Source organism: Apostichopus japonicus, chromosome 12 (genome assembly GCF_037975245.1).
Source record: "Apostichopus japonicus isolate 1M-3 chromosome 12, ASM3797524v1, whole genome shotgun sequence".
Classification (NCBI taxonomy): domain Eukaryota; kingdom Metazoa; phylum Echinodermata; class Holothuroidea; order Aspidochirotida; family Stichopodidae; genus Apostichopus; species Apostichopus japonicus.
In genome coordinates, this window is record NC_092572.1 from 27,630,575 (window position 1) to 27,644,063 (window position 13,489).

Consider the following 13,489-nt stretch of genomic DNA (forward strand, 5'->3'; position numbering starts at 1 on the left):
TAATATTAGTTTAAAAGCTGAAATTAACAAAAATCCAAGTAGGAATAAAGAAAATCTGCAACTATAAACTAATTTAATTGCTTTAAGACAATTCTGAGTTTTGCTTGTTTCTTGATATAGTTCATTCAAATATAATTTTATGTTCATATCAATTGCAGGGAGCCATGATCAGCTCATATATAGCTTCATATATTAGTTATTATGTACAGTTACAATGTTTAAAATATACTTACTTCTACATAACATATTTTCCATTCCACAAGAATCTGTCAATGTGTTGAAAAGAACACTACAAGTTGCCTCACTGACAGTCACTGTCACATTCGTTCCTCCAAGAAAAGAGGAAAACTGGAGAATCTTCTGACAAACAGAACAGTTTGGCTGAAGATTTCTACCTCTGTCAGTTGGCAAAGCACTTGCCTGGATCTAAACAATCATCAGTTATCATTTTGGAAAGTGGCTAAAAAGGAAGAAAAAGAGTTTAGTAAAATGAAATTTGATGCTCAAATAGGTTCTATATGCAGATGGCCCAAAAAATTCTTAACACCCATAAACACCCATAAAAAGAAGCTTTTTCGGCACTGAAAGTTAAACAAAAAAAGTATATCCTACACAGACATGAAAAATACAAGATAGTCACAACAATGAATCTTATTTTTTTGTTCAGGATGATAATAGGTGTCTTACATAGGCAGCAGCTTTGTAAGTTTACAGTGAACAGATGTATGATAAGATTTGATTTGATTTGATTCCATCTGTCCCCTCATTTCATGGGAAATTTGTGAAAGTGAGATTCTACAGTTTATTTGAAGATTTAATTTTGCAGGAGGAAATCAAATTTACTGAATATGTGATATCTTTAATAGAAAGTGATAATGCATGAAGCAGATATATAATTAATTTCTAAGTTCCTTTGAGGTATTTATATTATTAAATTATATACTTACCTTGCTAATACAGCTTCTCTTGCAGGTCTCTGCGGCCAGCTGCTATTAAAGCCTCTCCCAGTACTCTGAATGTGGCTTGACTTCCATTTCTCTGTTTCCAAGTCAACAACATCTGATAAACAGTTTCCTTGTGTCCCTGGTTGGTATAATCTCTCTCAAGGTTATAAAGCTTTGAGTCATCTAGTCCAAGATTTCTACCTACAGCTTTCCATTCATTTTTAATTTCCTCTGAGAGATCCTGTAATATGATCAGAGTTAATGTATATTGAGTGTTATCTGAGTTGAACATACATAAACTATATCAGTTTTCTATCAGGTCCACTGTCTAAAGTATTTAATAATTTTTGATGCATTGATTACAGAGTGAAGTAAAAGTTACCTCAATCATGTTCCAATAATTTTTCACAAATTATACGATAGCTGACACCTTCTGTATATTAAGTATATATATATATATATATATATATATATATATATATATATATATATATATATATATATATATATATATATATATATATACACATTTTGTCTCTCTTTGCATAAGTTTGAGGGAGTATGTTGCAATCTCTTTTGTGGTTATCTAGACAGGTAGTTACTTGCTTCATACCCATAAACTTAATTCTTGTGGCTGTTACTGTAGGGAAAATATGGCATGATAAACATCATGGTAACGGAGGGACACCAAATTAACACGTGTTTTCACACGTTTTTTGGAAGATGTCAAATCCACTGTTCTTAGGTTGCACTGACCATGTAACTTATATCAGGTGTTGGCTGGTACATTGCTTCACATACACCATGGAAAAATGAGATGAACAGGCATCAATTGTCAAATCTACAGCTGATTTCGTACAGTAACGGAGGGACAATTCCGATGGTAACGGAGGGACACAAAATGTTCAGTGTTGTTTAGTGTTGCCTTTTGCCTGTTTTTGCTGCTTAGATTCAATATTTTTATTGCTGTTGGACTAAAAGTTATATTACTTAGGGAAACAAGGATAAGAACATTAATCCAACAGCTATGTTCACCAAAACATTAGCAATTTTAGTTGTTAATAAATATGTAAGAAAAAATAGTAAGAAATTGATTAAAAGAACAAGTTTAAACAGACCACTCTTCATCATTTAGCACTCTCTAACTGCATTATTAGCAACTGTTGGGGAGGGGGGAGGAGGGCTGGTGGCTAGTGCACTTCAAAACAAGTCAGTAAATCACATATTTACAATAGACAGTTCACAGGTACTGTACTGGACCATGTGCAGAAAGGAAATTTCATTACAGTAGTATGACAGTCACATTTTGTCTTCCAAATACTACTAGTACTTTGCAGAAACCACTTAGTGCAATAATTGATACTGGGCTTAAAAGTGAAATGCTGAGGTAACTTCTAACTTTAATGATACCACCATACTGTAATAATGCAGTGGTATTATAAAATTTAACAACTATCAACAATAATAATACAAAAACATTTTGAGACATAACATGATACAGTTACAGTAGCTAGTGTACTGCAGAGGTTCAGTATGCCTGAATGTAATATTTGTGGATTAGAAACTATAGATGAATTAACTTCCTGCGATTTTTTATAAACTCAAAACAAAACAACAATATCATAAAAATAAAAGACAATATTCCAATCACAACTATGCTTTGAAGATGTCTGCAAACTTTTCTATTATTTTTAATCCTGATCAACAAATTTTGAGTTTGCTCTTGCTGAAGGAAAGTGGCTTTGGAAGCTCTAGCAAATGGAAGAAAATGTCCTTGATTCTCACAGCTGAAATATTGCTCACAGTTTTGAACTGGTTGGCAATCAGCAGTGTATGAATGAAAACTTCCATTCTGTACCTTCCAGCCAGTGTTTGTGGTGTGTTTTTTTTTCTAACTCAAATGTAGCTTTTCTTGACTTCCATAACTTCACATTCTGAGGAATTTATTAATGTTAGTCAAGCTGTTGTTCTCCTCACATAAACAGGAAGTCGAGAATTCCATTTTAAGAACACAACTACTTAGCAAGTAAACTCCCATTGGCAGGAATCTGTGCACAATCTTGCATTAAACAATTGTCCCTCTGTTACCAGTAACGGAGGGACACTACTTCACTTGTTCTTCATTTTAGCATAAAAGTAGCTAACTCCTTGGTTTAACTTTTCTTTAGTGGTTAACCCTATGAAAGTGTTTTCTACAAATTATGAAATTTTTCCAGCATTGAATGACTGAGAAATTAAAAAAAATGTATTTTTTTGGTAACGGAGGGACAGGTAACGGAGGGACAAATCAGGTAATTAGCAATTACTGCTAATTAACAATTTATAGACATTGAAGGGGAATTATTCCTGTGATATGCATAATATTGACCATGACTACTAGGCTGTGTAAGTAATCTTTCTAAGTCATCTTTGTACTAGGAAAAAATTGGTTTTAAAAATATCCCCAAAATTCAATAATTTTTGGCATAACACAAGTGTAAATTGGCATGTGTTATATATGTCTATAACTTTTTATTAAATTAGTATATTTTTGTTCTGCAAGCACAGTGGTAAAATATAACTCTTTACCTATCTAGCCATACCACATTTGACCATGTTCTGTACATTTCCAATTTCAACCCAATTGTTACACTTCCCTTGACCCTGCCCATATATATATATATATATATACATATATATATATATATATATATATATATATATATATATATATATTCACTTACATTAGAGCATGATACAGAATGGCAGACTTAACAAGCGGCTCATAAGACACTAAATTCCAACAGTGGAGTCACTCAAAGGAATTTGTGGATTCCTCTGTCCCCCACCCCCACCCCCCCCCAATTAAGATAATGGTGACTTGGAAAATCACTGGTAATGACTTGACTATGAAAAAATCCATGACCACACTGCAGAATAAATCAGAAAAACTCCAATAGTTGTCACTAGCTAGGTGTCTCTCAGATGTGATGAAAATAATAAATAACGCTTCTCCCAGGTACAAATTTGAAACTCCTTTGCATGCGTGCAGACCCAGAACAAGCAAATCAAAAACACTTTGACACAAACAATTGGTGACAAGTTGTGAGTCACCACCCAACTGACGTGTGTAGCACTCTCAATATATACGCAATGCATGACCTAGTTGCACATGGCACCATGTAGCCCTTGCACATAACTACAAGGAATGGCAGTGTGCCACGCACAATGCTCATGTGATTTGTTTAAAAATGTTTGCAATTTCCTCGTTCTGGGCGCATGTTTTCGTCTTGCATGATTGCAGACAAAGCGACCACTAATGGAGTTTACACCTATAGATATCTTTGTAGTGTGGAATTTGGTGCACATCCCCATCTGTCACACATACAAATGGCATACAGCATATTCAATATAAGCACAATAAGACTTGTGACATCTTACTTTGGGTGCTGGAGTACAGATTTATATGGAATAACCTGATTGATTGAGCAACTTGGGAAAATATGTCCTAGAAACAAGCACTAGAAGAACCTGACAATGCAAAGTCATTATCTTTTGAAACTTGACAACAGCAGTGTCATAAGTGGAAAATCTCTGTCACTTAAAAGAGTAAAGGTCAAATCCTGTTACAGTTAGTGACATATAGGAATGCCACTCGTCGAAGATATTGTGGTCAAAAATTTAAAAAATGATATGAGAGTCATATTGTAAGCAGGTAGTAGATCTGTCATATTGTTGCTCCTAATTTCATTTCGGCAATTTAAGACTTAACGTTGTCTGTCACCAGGATGTCAGATATTATGAGTGCTGAATGTTTTGTCTCTCTGACATATAGAACTGGGACCTCATAGTAGATTTCAGAAATGGTGACCACTATGGTAAAATTATCAGTGAAGCCCTAAGTATGAAATGGACCCCATTCCTAACCCATTTAACAATAAAATTTCATTTGAATGCTGCAATCCCACCCTTCCTCAACATTAATGTGTAACCTTCTGAAAGGGTGGTATAAATCTGTAATTATTTGTTTTGGATAAGTGAAGGTAGTACACATAATATGGGGCAACAATCATCTAACTGCAAGTTTTCACCTATTCTGTCATTGGTCAAGCTATATACAGCTGTAATATTTTTACTACTATCTACCTAAAATGACCTTTGAACTTTGAACAAAAAAAAGTGTTTTGGACTCAATAAGTATATTTATGCATTCCATTTTGAGTAGAGAGCTTACACAAGTTTTCAGACTTTAACCTCTGTTGACCTCAAATGGCATTTGAACTAAAAAAACAAAATGTGTCCTCTCTCAATAACATGCATCATTGTGCTACATATGGATTCATCCAACTTCTACTTTGTGAGTTGTTTACAAGGCTTTTGGACTTTGACTTTGGCAAGGAATCATGGAATCCAAAAAAAAAAAAAATAACAATTGTCAAATGGTGCATTCAGAGGCATACTCAGGCTTTAACTTAAGTCCTCATAAATAGCTCAAAATGGAAGGTTGGGGTAACAAAAAATTACAAATTCAAAATTTCTTCCCACTGTTTGTGTTTGGGCCTGAACCTTTATGGGAGGGATAGAAATCATAGTTATGTATTCTAATACTCAGCCCTGTTCTAGCATAGTTTGTGTACTCCTACTCAGTCCTGTTCTAGCATAGTTATGTGTTCTCATACTCAGCCCTGTTCTAGCATAGTAATGTGTACTCATACTCAGCCCTGTTATGGCATAGTTATGTGTACTCATACTCAGCCCTGTTCTAGCATAGTTATGTGTTCTCATACTCAGCCATGTTCTAGCATAGGTATGTGTACTTATACCCAGCCTTGTTCTAGCATAGTTATGTGTACTCATACTCAGCCCTCTTCTAGCATAGTTATGTGTACTCCTACTCAGTCCTGTTCTAGCATAGTTATGTGTTCTCATACTCAGCCCTGTTCTAGCATAGTAATGTGTACTCATACTCAGCCCTGTTCTAGCATAGTTATGTGTTCTCATACTCAGCCATGTTCTAGCATAGGTATGTGTACTCATACCCAGCCTTGTTCTAGCATAGTTATGTGTACTCATACTCAGCCCTCTTCTAGCATAGTTATGTGTACTCCTACTCAGTCCTGTTCTAGCATAGTTATGTGTTCTCATACTCAGCCCTGTTCTAGCATAGTAATGTGTACTCATACTCAGCCCTGTTATGGCATAGTTATGTGTACTCATACTCAGCCCTGTTCTAGCATAGTTATGTGTTCTCATACTCAGCCATGTTCTAGCATAGGTATGTGTACTTATACCCAGCCTTGTTCTAGCATAGTTATGTGTACTCATACTCAGCCCTCTTCTAGCATAGTTATGTGTACTCATACTCAGCCCTGTTCTAGCATAGCTATGTGTTCTCATACTCAGCCCTGTTCTAGAATAGTTTGTGTACCCATACCAGTTCTCTATTAGTCCCCAAGTTTAAAGATTGTATGACACAGGATTTAATGTATTGATTACAGAATGACAAATCATGTATACCATATATTGTTTATTTACATCCATTGAAGCATGACGAAGTTCCTTTATATCCAGACTCCTGAGTATCTTGTGTACTACAACATGATACTAAATGATGGATCTGCCAAGCTTTTCTCCAAAAGGAAAATAAGTTATTAACTGTTAACACTTTACCCACAAAGTGGCATCTTCAACTGGTGAAGATGCATCAACTCTTGTCTGTTGGGAAAGTCTCACATCTCTTGGCTGTAATGCTTGAGAACTCCCTGAGAGAGATGTAGCCAGTACTTTCTGCGATCAGAATTAATAATACAAGTTATACAAAACTTCAAAAACAACAATTTTTAACTTTTGATCCACCTCCACACATCAATAGTCGTTTTGTACAAACAATAAACAATGGACATAATAGTATGAGCTAAAGGAAGGGAATGACAAAATATAATATTTATTTGTATAACCAGTGTGTTATACTATATTACCATTTGCTCTTAAACCTCTTAAAACATTAAAGAATTTTGAACTTTTGTCTACATCCTAACATCAATGATGATTGTGTACAAACAATGGACACTACACGAACATGATCTAGTTAAGAGTTACAAACAATCATACGACTCATTACCATTAGCTATGAACAGTAGTAAACCATGCTCAGAAGTCTTTCAAGTTAATATGTTAGTGTAATAATATGTAAAAGTTATTACCTTGCTTCCACCCGTTGCCTCTATTTCCATAGGAAGTGTGTGGATTGGCATGCTTTGAGCTATTTGCTCTGTAGGCCAAGTTGGTGCAGCTACAAGTTGATTGTCACCTCTGGTTTCTCCTAAATGTAAGCAAATAGATATGCTGCATATTTAGCCATGTTTGTTCTTTCCTCACAGATATCTCCTGGCGTGAGGTTGGAAACTCCCTGGTTGTGGAAACACTGGTAGCTAAACTATTATTAAAGAATATGCTTCAGACAATTGGTTGTCACGTGGTAGTTACTAACAGCCGAACTGTCTTTGAGTGTAAGTGTTGGTCAAGTGGATATGATCAATTGCACATTAAAAATCCTCCATTTCTTATATTTGACATAGTTTCTTATACTTTTAATGCATTCCTCAGCTAATCAGAGTAACCACATTTTAAAAATTATTTGCACAATAACAAAAGTATAATCAAAATGTGATATGTAGTGTATCGTTGTGCACAAGGAATGTTCAATCTCAATGCCACACAGAAATTTGACAATGCAGCTCTTCTCTCAATGTACAAATGTACTGTATCTGTCTTCAAAATGATCAACAGTAAATATTCATTGAAAAAAGATGGCGATTTTAATATAGTAACCGTTCAATTCAACATATTAGTGCTACATACTGGGAATATTTCAATTCTTTATGAATGACATTTTCTATTTTTCACTAAAATAAAGTAATTTTTTAAATGGTAAGGTGATACACTCTGTTACATTCCACATTTACCTTGTGGCACCGTTGAAGGGTTACTATGATATTCTGGTATCATGGTATTCTGATGCTGTACATTGGAAACAGTTGGGACTTCTTGAGAAAAGCTTGGCATTGAATCAGGACTCTGAAATACAAAGATACAATCAGACTTGTTCAATGTCTTCAAACTAGTTTTTATCACTCACGCCTTGACATGGATTAATTTTTTATTTTTATCTCTTAAAAAAGTTATTTATGAATCATTCAGTATAGACAAGAGCTTAATATGAGTAACTTAAACCAATAATGATAAACTGAATTACATTGGTAAAGATGATACAATTTGGTATTGCATGTCGATGAAATGCAACAATATGGAAAGTATGTCTTTACTTTCTTCATTTTCTATGAGGAAAACTGGAAATGTCAATGTTGTTAAGTCATCGTGCAGATTATGCAATGTTGTCAATTCCTCAAGCTCCAACATAAGATATATGTTCTGAAATGATCTAAACTCCAACATCCAACATTGTCACTGTCACTTGTAATCAGTCATTTACAGGCTTGCTTTTCTGTTTGCTATTAATATAGTTTTACAGTCAAAATAACATTACTTTGGAAGATATGCTGAGATGACAAATATACTGAAATTTACCGTCACTGCAGCTGTAGATTCATTAAAGCGTCTCTTCTTTGAGCGTGGGACATCTGCTGACTGTGATAGCACATGACTGCTTGAGAGGGAGGATGCTGATACGTCCTGCAATTTAATACGTTGAAATGAGTTAGACACACATTATGATAATATTGACTAGTAAACAGGTAGCTATAATTGGGCTAAAAAGTGAATCCTTACTTTCCACAATTGAGGATATTAAGTGCAGCACTGCAGACAAGATTGAAACGTGAATTCACAAAATGTTCATACTTTGACTTTCGTGACCTTAAAAGACCTTTCATCGTTTAATTCCTATACTCGAGCAACATTACATAGCAAGTATGAAGCTCAACCAAACGTTACATTTGGAGTTCAACTGAAAGGATATGTGTACTTACTAAAGCAGATCCACATTCCAGGTACAAAAGTCATGCAAACTATATTACTGAAGTTTCCCATAATTATTGCCTTAGAATCATATCCATTTGAATAGAGGTGAAAGGTCATTTGAGTTAACCAGAGGTCATCATCATTACTATTATTGTTAACTCCAATTATGAATTTTATCCGAGCTTCACTTTTGGAGTTACCATGCTGAAATATTTTTATAATTTGACAAATGGGGACCTCAACTGATCTATTAAATATATAACTAGAACAAAATTCCTAAAAATATAACCAGAGGGAAACCCCTCCCAGTGGTTACTTGCCTTTAAATACGTTACATATGCAGCACAGGGGGGTTGGCAAGATAATCCTGGCTGAAGTTCATTTTGCAAGTACCTGAGTTGACCATTAGATCTCCACCTAAAACAGCAAAGACATTCTACTACATATGGGGAAGTCAAATCAGGATTCATATCTTCATTGAGACTTGACTTTTAGAACATTTGTAGGGTAGGTTTGACTTCTGTAAACCTTAAATGAGCTTTCACCTATAGCACATTGTGGAGCAATTTGATTTATCATTTGGTAATGCAGCATGCATATTTGTTCTCTTTTGTACGCAAAGTTCTCAAGATACAGAACTTTGGCACTTCAGCTGACCCCAAATGACCTTTGACCTACACCCAAAATAGAAGGGTTCTAGAAGTCAGTATTTGAAAGAGAAGTGTTAAATATGAGAGCTACTAAAGTTTCCTATCAGCAGATATCGTGTTTACAAGGATTTCAAGTTCTGACCCTGGTGACCTTTATATGAACTGTGACTACTCCAAATTCTCTAAATACTTTACACTACAACGGATATCCTACCATGTATACTAAACTTCCTTTGATGATCAGGTTCTGGAGATTTTCACATTTGCCCTTTGCTGACAACAAATGACATTTCACCTCCCTCAAAATCATTACGGATCTTGCACTAATTATGGGGAAGACATGGGAATAATATGAGAACTGCAGAAGTTACCTACCTTGACATGTTTCCAAACTAGGGTGTCACATACAAACAGGCCCTTACACATGCACATGCCAACCTGACAGAATAGGGTTTTTTTTGCTTCCAGCAAGGAACCTACAACGGTTTTAGGGTACAATATCTCATTGCCAGGACACTATGTGTAGGTACAGTATAGGATATCAATATGCGTCAGTTAAAGACCTAATTTCAAGCATGCATAGATCATAGCATAATTACTAGAACAATACATCAGAGCTTTAATGGCTTAATAAATGAAAATATATGTTGTTTCAATGTATGTGCAAGCACTGAGGTACAGTAGAACATATTCAATAGTTTTATATTGAAGTACAAGTTCATCTTAACAAAAAAGTCGAATTCACATAGGCAGCTGATAAATGATGTCAAGTGATAATAAACTTAAAGGCAAGATGAATATAAACTGTTCAAAAACCTTGAAGTCGACAATCAACTCTACTGGATCTTCCTGAGCAGCTTCAAAGACTAAAAAACAAGTTTCTTCTCCAACCTTCTCGAAGAAAAATGAACGCCGACAGACCACAGGGGCTGCTACGTATAAATAAGGTATTGTCTGCAGCAAAGTGAAATTAACTGTTAGTCATCTGATGAAGGGCAGGTTTCCTTTTTTTCGAAATGTGCAATACTCAAGCATTTATTATTCTAAAGTGACAGTTTTGCCTCTGTTGCCCTCAACCAACAATCCCCCTTTTGACTTTGGCAAAGTGACTAAATTTTAAATACTATGAAGTTTCAAACACCATATTCTCTTTGTGTAAAATATAACAAACTGATTTGAGATACTACTGTTTGTCCCCTTCCAGATTATGGGAGCCTTTCTGCAAACTATCAAAGTAAATACTTACTTTGGAGATGAAATGGTTAATTTGAGAAAAATGACCTTAGTCCCAACCCCACCTCAAAAGACTCCAAATATGTGCAGACAATTGTTGTGATTGACAGAAACTATCCACTGCATTACAATAAACTCTTAATGTAGATCAACTTAGTCACTGACTGAATCAAGTCCTTTCTTAAGAAATAGTTTTGACAATTACCATCCCTTGAAACAAATTTCCATTTAACAGACAAACCAGGGAACAGTTTGACCACTGGGCTTGACTTATCTACCAAAAATGCTTTGGTACAATGTGAATAATTTTGACCCTGTGGGAAATTATATACTGTAACCAACTTCATGTCTTCTTTCTGTAACATGCACAAAATAGGCCCTGATATATTATGCTGTACTTAATATTGTGCCACCTTACAGTGGCATGCAAATGGGGGGGGGGGGGGTTCTCCACCTATGATGATAGTCTGGGGAAGATCACTGTCAGGGATATCACTCAGTCAGTGAATTACCCTTTATGTACATCAGCTGTAATTTCAATTAGGACACCGCACATTACGTTTCTGTGTTAATTCAGTATCACATACTGTACTCATGCCCCCCCTTCCCCTCCTTCAAGGGTGAAACTCAAACATGCCTCATCCTTCTTGTTTCTTTATTCCATGTAAGCAATTAAGTCTATGTCTCGAAGTGAGTCATGTTTTTTCTTCATGAACTTATGAATAATCTGTAAAAAAAAAAATTTTCTCAACAATTGTAAAAGCTTGAAAGTAGTAAATGGTAACAAAATTATGTGCCTAGCTAGTTTTCCAAGTCAAAAACTTTCCAAAGGGGGAAGGACACCCCTCCCATGAGACACCTCCTAATATCAGTCAGTAAAGTCTGCCCCCCCCCCTACCTTCCAAATTCGGCGCACTGTCACTGAACTGTTTAAATCAAGGTTGCTGAAAATCTGAACAAGCATCTAGGAGATATTCAGGTTTGAAGCATGCTTCCGTTTGTTTGCTAAGAGCTTCAATAAAACCTTTGACCTTACATTACTGATTACTGCAACTTGGCTTCATGATATTCACGCCAAATGAAGAAGATTCATTTGAAAAATATTTCACTTTTCAGTTAATTATTCCCTGAAACATCCTTTGACCTCTTACCCTTGTAAAACTTTTGTGCCAACTCATCAACCGACCACTCCATAAACTTTCATCCTGAAGCATTTGAAGGTTTTTATCTTTGGACCCGCCTTAACCCCAAATGACCTTTGACACACTATACTTTAGTTGTAAGGATTATGGAGCCCCTGGCAGGGGAAACAACTTGGACATCTTCACAGAATGGTGCTTAATAAGCAAGCATTCCGAAGCACACATGAATCTTAAACCTGCGTTAATTGTTCAAAAGGAAGAAATCGAAGACCATTACCTTCACTTTTTCCTCTTCTGTATAATTCCAGGACTTTGGCTGTACCTTTTTAAATATTATCTTCAAAGGCAAGTTTCCCTCTTTCCGGAATAGGAACGTAATTTCTTCCAAAATTTGTAAATTATTCTTCATGGAAAACAAGCAAAGTATTGATAAAACAAACAGATATCATCAATACATCCATGTGAAATTAACAGGCTTAGACCTAGTACTTGTGATTCAATCTCTATTAAATGTCATCCCTACTTGATATTATTATGACATTGATGCTGGTTGACAAGTTTTTATATGTTATGAGTTAAAAACAGATTTGCCCATATACCCTGAGGCCTAACTATATAGGTAAGCAAATAGAGCAGAGGTATTCTATATTGTATCAGACTATTATGTTTGACAACAAGCCGGATGTCTAACATTAGCATTATGTAACAGACTTGTATTCCCGGAGTTTGTGTTCATAGATGAGTACATTTTGCCATATTCCTAATCCTCACTGTTCTCACTACATGTACTAATAACTTGGTTCTCATGCTTTGTTAGTCAAACACACATGTCTATTTCCATATTGATTATGGCTGCAATTATTACCCTGATCCTGTATGGATACATTTGCTGCATATATTTTACTTCAAACAACTAACAATATGTTGCATGCAGTGAGTGTACACTTCATTATGGATCATCATTATAATTTTGGTTATCTTTATCATTATTATTATTTCTATCATTACAATATGAAGTGAAATCCAAAATCTTGTCAAAATATGCACTATGACATCTCTTAAACGCTGCTCAAGTGTGAAATCTTGTTATCTACCTGGAGGAAAGTTCTTTAATATTGAGATGTTTTTGCATGCACATACTGTGGCTAATTTCACCATTAAAAATGTTTCTCTTTCGGGTAATCAAAAGAGCTCCCCCCCCCCCCCACCCAGCCAGCACACACACATACACACCCATTTAATCAAATCTACTCCCTCTTTCCCAAACATATATCTATATTTATACCAACTGTACTGTAGTGTAGCTATCGATCGATCGATCCTGTACTACTCATTACTTAATTGAACTTCTGGGGCGTATCCAGAAATGAGCGTGCTGTATCAATATAGGTGACAACTACAACTCGTACACCAAGGCCTTGGAACTCACTGATCTCAAGTCGCTGACAAATAGGCGAGTTGAACTTTGTACCAATTTCGCCATTGGATGTACTAAGTCCGATAGATATGCCAAGCTGTTCCCTGCTACTCATAACACGCTTGGCATGTTCTTAAGAAACCC

The 13,489-nt window shown here is 35.5% G+C and overlaps 1 protein-coding gene across 1 annotated transcript in view; it reads right to left on the reverse strand.

The window, feature by feature from the left end:
* LOC139977175 (uncharacterized) overlaps positions 1-13,489 on the reverse strand; it is a 49,252-nt gene that overhangs the window by 6,804 nt on the left and 28,959 nt on the right. The window contains exons 13-20 of the mRNA XM_071986406.1: positions 12,206-12,331; positions 10,370-10,507; positions 8,511-8,615; positions 7,889-8,000; positions 7,127-7,245; positions 6,594-6,710; positions 948-1,185; positions 234-460 (exon numbers count right to left, since the gene is read on the reverse strand). Of these exons, the coding sequence (XP_071842507.1) occupies positions 952-1,185; positions 6,594-6,710; positions 7,127-7,245; positions 7,889-8,000; positions 8,511-8,615; positions 10,370-10,507; positions 12,206-12,331 (951 nt within the window). The 3' untranslated portion in view covers positions 234-460; positions 948-951. The remainder of the gene's footprint in view (positions 1-233; positions 461-947; positions 1,186-6,593; positions 6,711-7,126; positions 7,246-7,888; positions 8,001-8,510; positions 8,616-10,369; positions 10,508-12,205; positions 12,332-13,489) is intronic.